Genomic DNA, 17,033 nt, shown 5'->3' on the forward strand with positions numbered 1-17,033 from the left:
CATGTCACTGTGTTTTTACACCAGTCCTAAACACCCCTGGTCAAGCAGCCCTATGTATGACTAGCCAGCAAGCCCAAGTGGGAGGCCCTGGTCCACCTTGGCTGTCAGACGCACCTGAGATCTGGCTGTGTCCCAGTCACAGCCCAGTGCCCCTCCATGACCTCAGCCCCATGTGTCATAGCCCAGGGCACAAGCTGTAGACAGGGAGGTTTTTCTTTCTTATTAAAAATCTTTAATAAAAATAGCTCTCTGCAGAATAGGTTATAAAACAGAAGGGACAACTCAAACTCCTGCCCTCAGGTAGAAGCAGGGGAGCAGGCAGAGCTGAACTCATGCGGAACCAGGAGCAGTACCTGGCATGAAGGCGGCACTGGCTGCCAGCCCATGGGATGCAGGTTCAGAGCTGGCATCATCTCCTTTCTCAAGAGAACATGCATATTTGTAGGAAAAAATAACATTTTTTCATGTTGCCCACAAATGGATCTTGCATCCTACAATATCACACTCCCATGTTGAACAATAATCTGTTTAACACATTCCAAGACCCAAACCATGGATGCATCTGTAGCCAATGTTTGTAGAGTTTGTATACAGGGCTGATGTGTTCAGTACCTAGGCAGAGCCCTAGCTCCCAGCGGCACGCCAGGGAAGAGAAGGTGAGAGAGGAATGGGTGGAGAGGGGAACACGAGGTGTGGAGGTACCAGCTGGTCTCCCTGCTACCCAGGGTTTGCAGTGGCCTGCAGGAGATGCAGGAGCTCCCTGCAGACCTTCGGGCGCCAGAGCACTCCGCTGGCCCTAATAGCCCAGGAGCCTCTTGGCTTCTTCGCTCTGGGCCTGCAAAGTCTCACTTGCATACTTCTGGAGGAGCTCCATCTTCTTCCTTCGCACAAGCGCCTCCTCGATCTGTGGACAACAAAAGCATAGGACTACTTGGCAAGGCCCTCCGACTCCCATTGGGACCTGGGCAGAGGGATCCCCTGGCGACTGCCTGCCCCAGTGCAGCCTCACTCAAACGCCTACAGTGATCTCCAGGAGCCCTGACTCTCTCCCATGGAAGGTTCTGAACAAGAGGTTGCACACATGGGTCTCATCTAAAACAGGGATTTCGGCTCCTTGTGGATTCAGTCCGTTCCATGAGCCCAGTGACAAGCACCCCAGGGTCAGAGCTCAGAGCTGTCCTAATGCATGGGCCAACACAGGCAAACCCAGCACAGTGCTCCACAGGGCCTGCTGTGTCAGTGCCTCCCCGAGGGCACCCAGCATCCTACCTCCTGTTGCGATGGCACGGGCACGTGAGCGATGAACTTCTGCTGCCCGTCCTCCCCGCCCTTCTCCTGGCTGCCTTCCTCATCAGACTGGACAAAGAAAACAAGCACAAGTCCATTAGCAGCAGGACAGTTGAAGCAAGGAGTGTCGGCGCTTCTCGAAAAGGCAACACTCCGCAGCGTTTCAAAGGGAAAGAATGGGGACGTTCTCTTCTTACCTGGGAAGACACCCAATACACGTTATTAAATAGCAAAGCAACAGAACGCTGAGTCCGTTAGGCTGCCTTTCATAAAGGGAATGAAGGTAAGAACAGGCACTAGTGAGAAGGAGATGGATGCGGGCAGGAACAGATTACAGAGAAGCCCGTGGAGCATCTCTATGTACCTTCTCATTTTGGAACCTTGTGACTGTATTACCAATTATTTTAAGAAATAAACAATACAAGGAAAAGATCAACTCAGAGGCTGCACGATTCAATATAAAGCAGACTTGGAAACAGCTGGCGAGAGAGAACTCCTGTGCCATTTGGGGCATCCACTGTTTCCTGTGCAGCCCACACACTGCTGACCTGTGCACACCATATGTGGAATAGCACTCAGCAGTGACAAGGCGGGAACGACTGACCTCAGCGGCTCCAGGGATCTCTCGGGTGCTGTGATGCTGCCAAAGGTGACGCACAGCATGTCTCCACTCATAAAACACTCGCGAAATGGCAAAATTAAAGATGTAAAACAGTCTGGCAGAGTGGCTGGGAGTGTGAAGAGGCAGCCCAAGAGGGCTAAGGGGAGGGTCTGGGGACTTGACTGCAGAGATGGTTACGCAGATCTACACATGGGACCAAAGACTCGGAACTGACTCATCATTCCAACGTCAATGTCCTGGTTCTGTTACTGTGCTATATATAAACCCATGAGACACAACCACTGGGAGAAACCGGGGGTGAAGGGTACACAGGATGCTTCTGTATTCCTTTGCCAACTTTCTGTAAATCTACAATTACCTCAAAAAAAGAAAAAAAAAAAAAGACAGCATTGGCGCATAGCACATAGCAGGTAAAGCTACCGCCTGTGTCACTGGAATCCCAAATGGGCACTGGTTCAAGTTCCAGCTGCTACATTTTTTTTTAAAGATTTTTTTTATAAAGATTTATTTTATTTTTATTGCAAAGTAAGATATATAGAGAGGAGTAGAGACAGAGAGGAAGATCTTCCATCCACTGGTTCACTCCCCAAGTGGCCACAACAGGAGCTGAGCCGATCCAAAGCCAGGAACTAGGAGATTCTTCCAGGTTTCCCATGCAGGTGCAGGGTCCCAAGGCTTGCAGCCATCCTTGATTGCTTTCCCAGACCACAAGCAGGGAGCTGAATGGGAAGTGGAGCAGCCAGGACACAAACAGGCGTCCACATGGATCCCAGCACGCACAAGGCGAAGACTTTGGCCGCAAGGATACCATGCCAGGCCCAACCTGCTATACTTCAGACCCAGCTCCCTGCTAACGGTCTGGACAAGGAAGCACAGAATGCTCTAAGTGCTTGGGCCCCTTCCATCCAGATGGGAGATGCAGATGAAGCTCCTGGCTTTGGCCTGGCTCAGCCCTGACTATTGTAGTCATTTGGGGAAGTGAAACAGTGGACAAAAGATCTCTCTCCTCTTCTCTCTATTTAACTTTCTTTCTTTACTTATTTTTATTGGAAAGGCAGATACACAGAGCAGGAGAGACAGAGAGGAAGATGTTCCATCTGCTGGTTCACTCCCATAGTAGCCACAACGGCTGGTGCTGAGCCAATCTGAAGCCAGAAGCCAGGAGCTTCTTTCGGGTTTCCCACATGAATACAGGGTCCCAAGGCTTTGGGCCATCCTCAACTGCTTTCCCAGGCCACTAGCAAGGTGCTGGATGGGGATCAGGACAGCCAGGGATGAACTGCTGCCAATATGGGATTCTGGTATGTGCAAGGTGAGGACTTTAGCTATTAGGCTACCATGCTGGGCCAATCTCTGACTTTCAAATAAATACAAAATAAATAAGGGGAAAAAATTACTCTGTGGCTTTTCAGTGCTGTTAAGATAAAGGTGCCGAGCCCTGCACTGCTCATTCACCCCTGCCCTGCCGCCACGTGTCAGACATCCAGCTCTGGGAGCCTTGCTGTGCTAGCCCGTGGCCATCCATCTCACTCTCCCGGCTCTCAGCACAGGCTACTCCTGCACCTGGAGCACTCTTCCCTTGCCTCCGCTGCACCTGATTAACTCCCTTGGTCATCTCAAACTCCACTGAAGGGTCAGTTGCCCAGTAAAGCCCTGGTGGACTCTCCCTGCACCAGACTTGCCACTGAACTTGCTTACTGGACCCAGTAGGAGCCACACACTGACCTTGTATGTTGCTGTGTCCCTGCACCTGGCCTGGACCTGGCACACAGCAGCCACTAGTTCAACCTGTGGAAAGCACAGGTGAGTATCTTGGGCTGCAGAGACCCTGTCAGGTGACAGTCACAGTGCTTCAGACCCCACTGACCCCACGGCTGGCTCCTGAGCCGTTCCTGAGAAGGAACCTCAGGTTTGCTATCCACAAGCTTCTCTGAGCCTGCTTCCTTGTCAGGGATGTCACAGCAAGCTCCTCACATGGCACCTACCTGTCATTGAAACATGGGGGAGCCCTTCCCCTGTCAGACAAAAAAAAGGCAGAACAAGCCAGGCCCTGCAGAAGGGCCTGGAGCCTGAGCGGTGGGGACCACGACTCCACTCTCAGCTGTCAGGCTGTAAGGCTGTGAGGCAGTTGCTCTAGGCCAGTTTCTGAGTATAAAATGACGGGGCACAGAACAATCTGCACTGCCACTGGAATAGAAACAATGAGGTCATGAACTAAAACAAAAGTTTCACTGGGTTTACACATCCAGTTCCAGTATACTGAGTAATCTATACTTAAGAAAGGGAGGCAGACAACACTATGGCCCAGCAGACTAAGCCACTGCAGAAAGCACCAGCATCCTCTTCGGGCACTGGTTTGTGTCCCAGCTACCCCACTTCTCATCCAGCTCCCTGCCTGTGTCCTGGGAAAGCAGTAGGGGACCACCCAAAGCATTGGGATCCTACACCCACATGGGAGACCCTGAGGAAGCTCCTGGCTCTTGGCTTTGGATTGGCTCAGCTCTGGCTTTTGCAGCCACTTGGGGAGTGAATCAGCAGATGGAAGATCTTCCTCTGTCTCTCCTCCTCACTGTATACTTGAGTTTGCAATAAAAAATAAATGAATCTCTTAAAAACACATAAATAAATAAATAAAAATTAAAAATGCTGCAGTGTGTTTCTACATCCCCATAAAGCACATAGGTGACCAAGACTCTTGCAGTCCCCCTCTTTTCTGAACCACCCACTGTCCCCCACTATCCTGCACTTGAGGAAGCTGGCCTGGGACCCCCACCCCTTGACTAAGCCAGGCTTTCCCCCTGCCATGCCTCAAGGATCCAAGCCCCACTGGGCACCAACTCCAGTACCTCCTCCTCAGGGACGGCGTAGATGTTGATTTCCTCCTCCTCTTCCTCCTCCTCTTCCTTCTCTCCTCGTGCCAGCCGAGCCTCTCTTTCTGCTTTCCACTTTTCCACCTGCTCAGCTTTGACTGAAGACAGGGGAGAGCAAATGCTATTTATTTCAGTCTCTAACTAAGCTCCCAACACAACACAGGGAAAAGCCAAAATACCCTTGAGAAATGGACACCTTTTATTCTGCCCAGCTGGCTGGGCAGTGGGTATAAGGCCACTTTGGTCCTACAGCAGGTCCACAGGGTCTCTAGAAGGCAGTATCTCTAGGCCCTCCCCAACCCAGCACCCCAAGTAGCTTCCATTTATACTCTTAAGACAATGGCAGATGCAGGGAAGGAGCCCCAGCTCCAACCACCTGTAACCCCAGTGCTGGCTCAGGGTGTCCCAAGGGATCAGCGTGCACACAATCCTCCCACGCCTATCACGAAGTGTTGAAAGAACACCTGTAGGGCCCGGTGCCACGGCTCAGCTGGCTAATCCTTCACCTCCAAGTGCCATGGGCACCGCTTTGTGTCCTGGCCATTCCATTTCTCTGATTGTGACCTGGGAAAGCAACAGAGAGTGGCCCAAAGCCTTGGGACCCTGCACCCATGTGGGAGACCCAGAAGAAACTCCAGGCTCCTAGCTTCAGTTCAACTCAGCTCTGGCCGCTGAGGTCACTTAGGGAGTAAACCAATAGATGAAAGATCTTTATCTCTGTCTCTCCTTTTCTCTGTAAGTCTGTCTTTCCAATAAAAATAAATAAATTTTCAAAAAAAGAAAAAAAGAAAAAAAAAATAAAGAACACCGATAGAGGCTGGTGTTGCATCACAGTGGGTTAAACTGCCACTTGTGACATTGGTCAAATCCCAGCCGTCCCACTTGTCATATAGTGTTCTGCTAACCTAGGAAAGTAGCAGACAATGTCTGCCAGCCACATAGTAGATCCAGATGAACCTTCTGGTACCTGGCTCCTGACTTCAGCATGGTTACACCTCTCCCTCTCCATAACTCTGCCTTCCAAATAGTAAGAAAATTTGATCACAGTGCTGGCATAAAGGAAGTACTCACTCAGTAACATCCCACTCACTCCACAGCAAAAACCTTCTAGCTGCATCTTAAGTAGATCAAAAAGCTACTGAGGGACTGGTGTTGTACCTGCTGAGGGCAGTTCTAGTCCCGGCTGCTCCACTTTGAATCCAGCTCCCTGCACAAATGCCTGGGAAGCCAGCAGACATGGCCTGAGTGCTTAGACCCTTGCCAGCCACATCAGAGACCAGTGAGTCCATGGCTCCTGGCTTCAGATGGCTCAGAATTGTCTGTTGAGGCCATTTAGGGAGTAAACCAGCACATGGAAGATCTTTTCTCCTGTCTTTGTATATTTCTCTTCACTCAGTCCTGCCTTTCAAATAAATAAGTTAATTAACAAATCTTTAAAACAAAAAAGCTGCTGAAATGGGCACTATTTCATAGGTTCAGACAGGCCATTCTAGAAAAAAGCCTAGCTATGGCTTCTGACCCAGCATGGCCCTAACCTTCCAGCCTCCTGGGGTCAGCTCTTTACCAGATGCCACCTATCAAGACCATCAGCCACCAGAAACAGCTCTTCTGGACCAAAGCCTAATTTAATGACCTGTTTCTGAGAGAACAGAAACCTAGGGTCTCTTATAAGGAAATTAAACATCCAGGCCTGGCATTGTGGCATAGCACGCTAATCTTCCATCTGTGGAACCAGCATCCCATGTTTGCACTGGTTCAAGTCCCAGCTGCTCCACTTCCCATCCAGCTCCCTGCTGATGAGCTGGGAAGGATGGAGGATGACCCAAGTCCTTGGGCCCCTGCACCTACATGGGAGACCTGGAAGCAGCTCCTGGCTTTAGAAGGGCTCAGCGCCAGCCATTGCAGCCTTGCAGCCATCTGGGGGATAACCAGCAGATGCAGGACCCCTCTCTGCGTTCTCTCCTTGCCTCTGTAATATCTGCCTTTCAAATCAAAATAAATCAATCTTGGGAAACAAACAAACAAACAAAACAAAGAAAGGAGAGAGAAATGAATCATGCAGACTTACGTTTCTTCTCATATTCCTGCTCCAAAGGCACAATGACTCCGTCGTCTTCATCCAGGTAGCCGTAATACTCAAAATCAATGGCCCTCATGAGCTCAGCACGTGTCTTCCTGGGAGGAGGCAGAGCTACGAAACAGCAAAAACACAGCTGGATATTCCAGTCACACTCACACACACCTGGGCCTCTCCCTGAACAATGCTGTGGATGAGCCACACAGCGTGTGTATTCCTGAAAATGTCATGAAATAGGCACTTTCCTGAACTGTGCAGGGAATGACAGAAGTGATGCAACACATTCACAATCAATGCCTTAAGGCAATTAGTCCAGTTAAAAGGAGGCCATCCTGATTAAACACAAAGAGAAACAAACAAACAAACAAAAAAAAAACACTAAGAGAAACAAGCTAGTACAGCTTTATGGACAGATGTGAATGGCATCAAAGTTTCTATTAACAGTAAAATTTGGGGAGTAAGTTACAATTATAAATTACAGAATGCATATTGGGATATTCTGCAGCTGCTATAATGCTGTTTCACTAGTGCTTAAATTACACAGCATGTGTCAGAACGTTTAATGAGAAACACAGGTATACAGGTCAGACAAAGGAAGTGCACAGCCACTCTGGAGACCCAGATGGAATTCTGCACCCCGGCTCCAGGCTGAGCAGCCCCACCTGTAGTTGCCTTTTGGGGAGTAATCCGGTGGGTGGAAGATCTGTCTCTCCCTCATTGCTCTACCCTTTAAATCTTAACATATACATAAGTAAAAAAGATAAATGAGAAATTTTAAAAGATATCCAGGTTATTGAAGTAACATCTAAAAATCGAAAGGAATATGGCAACCCAAAAGATTAATCAAAGACTAAACACAGTTTAATTCAAAGCTACAAAAATTTCAACTGGATTCAGTTATTAATTTCATTAGTAATTGTGGCAATAACAATTGGAGACAGATAAATGAATTACTCTCATCATTATACACTGTGTATAGGCTATTAAAAATGACACCTCAGAGCCAGCATAGCACACAGTAGGCTAATCCTCCACCTACAGCACTGGCATCCCTTGGGATCCTGCACCCACGTGGGGACCAGAAAGAAGCTCCTGCATTTGGCCTGGCCCAACTACAGCCACTGCAGCCACATGAGGAGTGAATCAGAGAACAGAGGATTGCTCCCTCTCTCTCTCTCTCTCCCTTCCTCTCTCTCGTTCTCTCTCTCTCTCTCTCTCTCTCCCCCCCCCCTTGCTCTCTCGCTCTCTGTAACTACCTTTTAAAGTAATATATTTTTAAGAAATTAAATAAATCAGGAAATGTTTAAAATAAAGCACCTACAATGTGGGAACAGCAGTTCCTTGACTACAGGGCACCGTCCGGCCAACAGCACTGAGCACACAGCGAGAGCCGAGTCTCACACGCAGGAGTTACTTACGCTCTTTTTCAAATAACTCTCTAACACCAGGCAAATCTTTTGCTGCTCCAAAATACTTGTAGCCTCGGTTTCCTGGGACTTCTTTTCCTTCATGATCCAGCATTTTTGGGCCAACTTTCTTTTTGAGAAGAGAAACAGAAAAAAACAAACTTAGCCTGTAAAGCTATAGTTTCTATGAGTTGTGAATACATTTTAAGATATGGTAAATGTAAAAAAAAAAATACAGGTATACAGAAATATGTTTGTGTACTTTCTTTATTCTTTAAAAAGAAAAAAAAAACAAAACCCTACAACCTAACAACAGGAGAATCGTTTAAGTAAGCTATAGCATGCTCACTTCCTATTTTCAAAGTGATGGTCTTACGAAACTGTCTTCCTGACTCCAGCATCACTTGTGAAGGTGGACATTCCATCTAGCAGTTTAGATGGCCCTTGGGAACACCCGCATCCTGTTCCAGAGTCCTGAATGTGTCCTGGCTCTGCTCCCAATTCCAGCTCCCAGATAAGGCTCATTACGGCAGGCAGCAGGTGCCAGCTCCAATACCAGAGTCCCTACCCCCCACGTGGGCTGAGTTCCAGGCTCCCAGCTTCAGCCTGGTGTGGTCCCAACTACTGTGGCATTTAAGGGAATGAGCCAGTGCATGGAACGTGTCAGTTTTCCTGCCTCTCAAATAAAATTGCTTTACATAAATTGTTTAGCATTAAACAATTCTAGAAGAGTACAGGTGTATATGTCTTTGAATAGTGTCAAATTCGAGTGGTACAACTTAAGACTACTTTACCTCCTATCTTAATGACATCTGAGCTTGCACTTCTAAATACATTTCCATGTAGCTTACAACAGTCTACTAGGAAAAATAAAATCTTTTCCACAGCTCTGCTGAACGGGTTAAGAGCAACTACCCATTTACAAATTTGTAGCACAGCGCCTTGAAGAAGCCAGCAATCTGGCAATGCAAGTACGTTGCCTTTGCATGGGAAAACACATCCCAAAGTTAAGAATATGGTAAAGTAAGACAGTGGATTCATGTGGCATTCTCATAAAGGTGGAAATACCAGCATGTGGAAAGCAGGTATGTGCTTCTTGTCTGACTCTACAGCCCACCAATGAGACCCTACTGCGCCCAGAGGTCCAAGGTAGGTCCCGCCACACGTGGGGAAAGAAGAGGTCAGGATTTCAAAATCTAAATCCTTAGTGGATTGTGGAATTGGTTAGGCAGATCACAAACATCAATTTTTGAAAAGTCAGAATGGAACACAATGGAAAACATCCCAGCAGATGATACACATGCACCCCTTTTTCGCATTTTGATGGTTCTGACAGGAATCACACATGTGCTTTATCACAGCCACTGTCCTCGAGGACTGATTTATCAGTCCAGAAAAGGACACATAGAGGGGATTATCTCAGAGACTCCAGGAAGCAAAGAAGCCAACACCTGGCTGGCCCCAGCTCCCAGGGACCTCAGAGAAGGACGTGAGGGGGTGAGGGTCATTTCCAGGGGCACTCAGCTCGTGCACGTGGCATCCCACTCTCGGGCCTGTGTGGGGTGCCCTTCTTAAACATCACAGGTTTCCCACTGACATGCAACAAGCTGTCTCCCACTGTCAAGTGCCAACTCCGTGGCCCAGGGCCATCCAGGCCCCGATGGGCACCAGGGGCTGTGGCTCACTTACTCCATAGTCAGGACCTCCCAGGGCCATCCAGGCCCCGATGGGCACCAGGGGCTGTGGCTCACTTACTCCATAGTCAGGACCTCCCAGGGCCATCCAGGCCCCGATGGGCACCAGGGGCTGTGGCTCACTTACTCCATAGTCAGGACCTCCCAGGGCCATCCAGGCCCCGATGGGCACCAGGGGCTGTGGCTCACTTACTCCATAGTCAGGACCTCCCAGGGCCATCCAGGCCCCGATGGGCACCAGGGGCTGTGGCTCACTTACTCCATAGTCAGGACCTCCCAGGGCCATCCAGGCCCCGATGGGCACCAGGGGCTGTGGCTCACTTACTCCATAGTCAGGACCTCCCAGGGCCATCCAGGCCCCGATGGGCACCAGGGGCTGTGGCTCACTTACTCCATAGTCAGGACCTCCCAGGGCCATCCAGGCCCCGATGGGCACCAGGGGCTGTGGCTCACTTACTCCATAGTCAGGACCTCCCAGGGCCATCCAGGCCCCGATGGGCACCAGGGGCTGTGGCTCACTTACTCCATAGTCAGGACCTCCCAGGGCCATCCAGGCCCCGATGGGCACCAGGGGCTGTGGCTCACTTACTCCATAGTCAGGACCTCCCAGGGCCATCCAGGCCCCGATGGGCACCAGGGGCTGTGGCTCACTTACTCCATAGTCAGGACCTCCCAGGGCCATCCAGGCCCCGATGGGCACCAGGGGCTGTGGCTCACTTACTCCATAGTCAGGACCTCCCAGCTCCTTGACTCGGACCTCCCAGTGGCCTTTCTCTCTCAGCAGCTTGTTAATTTCATCATTCAGGTCACGAATCCGGAATTCACCTAAACCAGCTAAGAAACAAAAAATGTCAATCATATATTTCTTCAAAACGACACGCCCTTAAAATGTGCTCCAAGACCTCCAACACATAGTTAATATTATATCTTTAAAATGCACATAAGAATAAAAAATAAAATGCACATCAACAACTAAAGAGGTATATTACATTCAAATATTCATTTAAACTGACAAGACCAACCACAAACACCCAGATCAGTGAAAAAGCAAGGAGTTCACAGCACAGAGGAAAACCTTCATCCTCATTAGCACCTGACAAACACACATGAAACAAGCAGTTTCACTGCTGCACCTACTAAAACAACAGGCTCCTGAAGGGGAGAGGAGGGAGGAGACAGCTCCGAGCCCACTAAGACGCTGCACAGCTGGAATAAGGACCTTGGCTGCCCTAGCTTCAGGCAACCCTGCACCCACGTGGGAGACCCAGAAAAGCTCCTGCCTCCTGATTTTGGATTGGCGCAGCTCTGACTGTTGCAATCACTTGGGGAATGAATCAACGGACGGAAGATCTTCTCTGTCTCTCCTCTCTATGTATATCTGATTTCTCAATAAAAATTAAAATAAATCTTCAAAAATATGTTTTAAAATATTATGAAATCCTTCCCTCTTCTTCAACTTCCTATAAGGAAGTGTAGAATTCTATCATTTCTTGGCCTGGCACGATGGCTCAGTGGTTAAAATCCTTGCCTTGTGTGCCAGGATCCTATATGGGCACCAGCTTGTGTTCTGGAAGTTTCACTTCCCATGAGGCTCCCTGCCTGTGACCTGGGAAAGCAGTCGAGGACGGCCCAAAACCTTGGGACCCTGCATCTGTGTGAGAGACCTGGAAGAAGATCTTGGATTTTAGGTCGGCTCAGCTCTGGCCGTTGTGGCCAACTGGGAAGGGAACCAACAGATACAAGATCTTCCTATCTCTCCTTCTCTCTGCAGACAAATCCTTAGGAAAAAAAAAATTCTATTGTTTCTTCCTTAAACATACAGTGGATCAGAAGTCATCAGCGAAGTTGTCTGTAGTTCTGTCTGTTGGAAGCCTTTAAACTATGAGCTCCTGGCCACTGATTCACTCCCCAGTGCTCTCCAAGGCCAGCAAGGCACTGTGCAAGCCGGGAGCCAGGACCAGAACCCCAGCCTCCCAGGAGCCCACTGACTAGCTACAGCCCTCCTGCCTCGCAGGATCTGCACAGACAAGATGCTGAAACCAGCAGCTGTAGCCAGGTTCCAACCCAGCTTTTCTGATCCTCAACGGAAGATTACCCGATGGGCCAACCACCCACTTCTCACTGGATTTCAATTTCATTGATTTTTTTCTAAAATATTTATTTTTATTTGAAAAGCAGATTTTTACAGAGAAAGAAGAGGGCGAGGTCTTCCATCTGCAGGTTCACTACCCAAATAGCCGTATCAGTGAGACCTGGGATGATCAGAACTCAGGAGCTAAGAACTTCTTTCTGTATCTCCCATGCGGCTGCAAAGGCTCAAGAATCTGAGCCATCCTCCATTGCTCTCCCAGGGTGTAAGCAAGGAGCTGGACTGAAAGTGGAGCAGCTGGGACTAGAACTGGGGCCCAATGAGCTGCCCGTGCCACTGGACAGAGAATTAGTCTGAAATACCACCATGCTGCCCCCAATTTCATTGATTTCTACTCCAATATTTCCTTCCTTTTGCTGGCTTTGTTTTCCTTCTTCTTTTTTTTTTAAACATTTATTTATTTTTATTGAAAAGTCAGATGTACAGATGGAAGAGGAAGATCTCCCATTCAATGATTCACTCCCCAAGTGGCTGCAACGGCCGGAGCTGGGCCAATCTAAAGACAGGAGGCAGGAGCTACTTCCGGGTCTCCCACACGGGTGCAGGATCCCAAGGCTTTGGGCCATCCTCGACTGCTTTCCCAGGCCACAGGCAGGGAGCTGGATGGGAAGTGGTGCAGCCAGGATTAGAACCGGTGCCCACATGGGATCCCGGCATGTTCAAGGTGAGGAGTTTTAGCTGCTAGGCTACCCCGGTGGGCTCTACTATGGGTTTAATTTGCTCTTCTTTTCCTTTCTTAGGACAGACACTTAGATCACTGATTTTGGAATTTATCTCATTTTTTATTTCATCATAAATTTTCACTTAAGCAAGTATCTCCTTAATGCTTTCATTCCCAAATTATGAAGCTATGTTTTCACTCTCATTCAACTTAATTTTTTTCCTAATTTCTTTGTATTTTCTTGATAGACACATGGGCAATTAGGAGCATGCTGTTAAATTTCCAACTATTTAGGAATTTTCCAGATATCATCCTGTTATTATCAAAGAAACATACTTTGCATGATTCAATAGCCCAGAATACATTTAGTTTGATGAATGTTCCATGCACTCTGAAAGAAAATGCCCTCTTCTGCGGCAGGTAAGGAAGTCAGCAAACACCAGCTATGTCAAAATGACAGCACCAGTCCTGTTTCTACATTATTAGCAATTTCCTCTCTTATGACTTAATAAGACAGAGGTCTGAACTAGTGAAGCCCACTTCTGGATTTGAGACTCAAGCAGCTTCAAGGAGCTTACCATTCTGAATCTGTGCCACTTTTTTAGAGATCTCTCCAATGATCTGTGGGGGAAAGTAGTACATTTATTGAGTGGAACAGGTCTGAAAGCATAGAAAAACTGTCATTCAAATCAGTAGCTAAAATATTCCAAATTGCAGCTTAACCACAAATCCAAACTATAATTTCCATCCAGGTGATAAGCAGCAGTTGGAGGCGTGTAGCTTCCCCACAGAACCCACCTGTCGTCTCCACTTCTCAGCCTTGGGCAGCTCCGTGCATTCGGAGGCCAGGAAGGGCCTGCGTTCCTGAGGGGCAGAGATAAAAGCTGTCACCATCAGACATGTGACAATCCACCCTGGGCACTGACAACCGACTCAGGCTCAAAGTCTCACACTTTGTCTAATGGTCTAAATATGTGTGGGGTTTCAGTTGCACAACACCCTTCCCAAGCCTTCACCTTCCCTCCACCATCACTGCTCAGAACACAATTCTACAGATAAGAACATTCACTGAATTACACCTAATAGTCAAACCCTGGAAACAAATGTCCAGGAATGTGACCCAGTTACATATGTCACAGCTACTACATGGTATACTTACAGGACTTCAAGATACAATATAAACAGAAGAAACATACTTTAAATATGTGTGTGCATCCACCATGCACAGGCACGTGTCTAAAGAAAGCTATCCAGTGAACAGTATGTATGCTCCTTAATGTGGCTGCACCTCCAGTTGAGATCACTTGCTATTTCAGTTTAGAGCTGCTCTCCACTCCCTATTCAATACTGCACAGAGTAGAGATAACAAGAAGACTTAGCCATCACAGGACAGAAAAATCCAGAAGCACGAGCAGCCGGATTCTCACAGTGCCCAGCTCTGGGATCCTGGTGCAGACTGTGCAGAGTCCATGCAGTACAGAGGGGGACTAGGGAAGCTGTCCCGTGTGAACCTCACTGTATGCATTCTTGAGAAAGACGAGCACCCACCTTCACCTTCCCTTCTTCCAGCTGAGCTTGGCGAAACCTTGCCAAGGCCGTCCTAAGGGAAACATGGAAGACTCCATCAGATTCCACTCACAGACTTCTTGTCTCCCAAGTTCCGATAGGGTGGATCTACTCGTGACAATACCATCACTCATTCATATACTTCCATAAACACACACACACACATACCGTCATGAAGAAACCAGAACAGGGATGGCTCTGTGGCACTGTGGGATTAGGCAGCCATCTGTGATGCCAGCATCCTAAAAGGGTGCTGGTTCCCATCCAGGCTGTCTTTTTTTCCTATGCAGCTCCCTGCTAATGTGCCAGGGAAAGGGGTGGAAGATGGCCCAACTGCTCAGGTCCCTCCCTGCCACACAGTTGGGAAGTCTGGATGGAATTTCAGGTTCCTAGCTTCAGGTTGGCCTGGCAGCCCTGACCATTACAGACATTGGGAGAGTGAACCAGTGGATGAAGATCTCTCCCTCTCTTAAAAAGGAAAGAAACAAAAATAACAAGGGTTTCCACATTCCCAACAATAAAGGCATCTGTGTTCCTAAGGCCCTACCACGTGTGCATAGTGAGAAAGGGAAATTCTACCGATCAGACCACAATGTTGAGCAACAACACAGCAATGAGCAGCCACAGGTGATGGATGCTCATCCAATGTAAGTTCTAGAAGCTGCCAGGAAATACTAATGGAAAACACAAACAGCCAATGTGGGCATGCTGTTTTAACACAGGTATACACACAGCTTTCTCAGCAATCTCCCATTTGGTAAATGTCCAAATACAATTAGAGCTCAGTAATAGTTATTTCCCAAATCAAGTTGATACTTACATGGCCTTTTCTGCATTTCGGGCCTGGAAGGAGAGAAGGGAAGAAAAATAACAATGTTTTAAATACTTTTTAAAAATACATATAAGTGAACATTTTTAGTCACAAGCTGAATGCTAGACCTCTGCTATAAACAGCAGCAATCACCAACAACAAAACCAAACAACGACCACATCTGTGTCTAATCTTTACTCCAGCACTTCTCCCTTGGGTCGGTTAATCTCATCACCACGCCAGAAAGTTCTTCCACAACAACCTTCTTCCCAGCCAAGCCGGTATCCTGTCCTGGTTAATACTTACCACACACTTCCCACCTAAGCATCGTGACTTTCTGCTGGCTGGAGTATGGTCTTGCAAAGTGAGTTTTACATAGAGTGTCAAATGAATGAGCCATAAAACGGCATTAGGCTCTGGGCTGAAATCAGGGCAGACAGACCTGACTTTCACTCCCAATTTTTCTGCTGACCATCCCTGAGAAGTGGTCAGGCTTGACCCCAGTTTCCCATCTTTAACATGAGTCCAGGAAGATCCTCCCTTCCAACACTGGGCGGACAAAGGAACACGACAGTGATGCAGAACACAGCCTGCCCGCAAACAAGGCCACTGTAAATGCACTGGTTTAGAACTTTCTGGGGATCCTGCGCTCATCTCTACACGACGGGGGTTTCGGCTAAGGGAAATGCCTTTCCCCATCACAAAAGCTGTCCAGTCCCGCTAAGCACAGAGGTGACATACTCGCAGCACCTGCTGCCTGTGAACTCCAACCCCCAAACGTAGGTGACGTGCTGATCACTGTAAGGAGGTGAAGCGGCTAATCTCAAGAAGCTTGCATCATGCGTGGGAGACACAAAGAGGTTCAGCGTGACTCAACTGCCAGCATCCCAAATGGGCACCGGTTCGTATCCTGGCTGCTTCATTTCCCTTCCAGCTCTGGGCTTATGGCATGGGAAAGCAGACGGCCCAAAGCCTTGGGAACCTTGATTCACGTGGGAGACACACAGAAAGCTCCCAGTTTCTATCAAGACAGGCAGGACGGGAAGCCCCTGGTTACAAGCCCGGGAAGTCCGCGGCAAGGCACCTTCTCTCTCACGCACACACTCCACTCACCATGGTTCTGAGGAGGCCGCTGCGGCCCACGAAGCGTCACTGACTCGCGAGGGCTGACCGCCGCGGGAACTAAAGACTCGAACCGCGAATGCAAGCCGATCTGCGTATCGGAAGAATAAATGGAAGCACCGCAACTGTAAGACAGGAAGTGGAGGACCGGAAGTGAGGATGAGCGTCGGCCTGGGAAAGGGAAGGAAATGTAGGAGGGCTCCTGGAGGCGGTCCTTCCGTAGTGTCGGGCGCGCATGCGTAGGGCGGGATCACGCAGGCGTAGTTGTAGCCCCGGGGATGGCTGGTGGCACAACGCGCTCGGACGCCGTTTGCGAGGAATGGGCTGAGTGTCCCTCCGCTCACGTTCTCGGCCCTTCCGGGAGAGCAGAGGCAGTCGTTAGGAAATGACTAGTTCTTAACTCGAAATGAGGGCTAGCTGCGAGGACCTGGACGCTGCGGACGAGGCTGCTTGGGCTGCACAAACCCGCTCGTGGTTCCGTGTGTTCATCGGGCTCCCGCGCACTTTCTCTGAACGCGTCTGCTGGAATATCTGGGGCTTTCAGGGCTGAGTGCCCGTTATTCTCAGTTGTCCTTATGTAGTTGGAAGGCAGGACGGGACTGCCCAGGTTCCCGCGCCCGTCCAGACGCGGTCTCCGGCCTGGGAGCACTCTAGGCGTAGACAGGTGGGAGGCCCCTTAACCCGGCCCCTCACGACATCCTCCTGTCCAGTGATTAGGAGTCTATGTGAGACCCTCCCCCAGATGGGCTCACAACTGGAACCAGAAAG

The 17,033-nt window shown here is 48.9% G+C and overlaps 1 protein-coding gene across 1 annotated transcript; it reads right to left on the bottom strand.

Annotated features, from left to right (window-relative positions):
- Positions 1–209: 209 nt before the first annotated feature.
- LOC121166151 (pre-mRNA-splicing factor ISY1 homolog) lies at positions 210–16,454 on the bottom strand. Its single transcript, XM_040995286.1, has 11 exons — positions 16,257–16,454; positions 15,153–15,175; positions 14,315–14,366; positions 13,565–13,630; positions 13,345–13,387; positions 10,678–10,790; positions 8,275–8,392; positions 6,848–6,970; positions 4,756–4,877; positions 1,270–1,356; positions 210–904 (listed from the first exon to the last, which is right to left on the bottom strand). Exons 1-11 carry the CDS (start codon positions 16,257–16,259, stop codon positions 797–799), a joined length of 858 nt encoding a protein of 285 aa, XP_040851220.1. The 5' UTR covers positions 16,260–16,454; the 3' UTR covers positions 210–796.
- Positions 16,455–17,033: the final 579 nt, after the last annotated feature.

This window comes from Ochotona curzoniae, unplaced genomic scaffold (genome assembly GCF_017591425.1).
Source record: "Ochotona curzoniae isolate NIBS_2020 unplaced genomic scaffold, NIBS_Ocur_1.0 contig_908, whole genome shotgun sequence".
NCBI classification, from domain to species: domain Eukaryota; kingdom Metazoa; phylum Chordata; class Mammalia; order Lagomorpha; family Ochotonidae; genus Ochotona; species Ochotona curzoniae.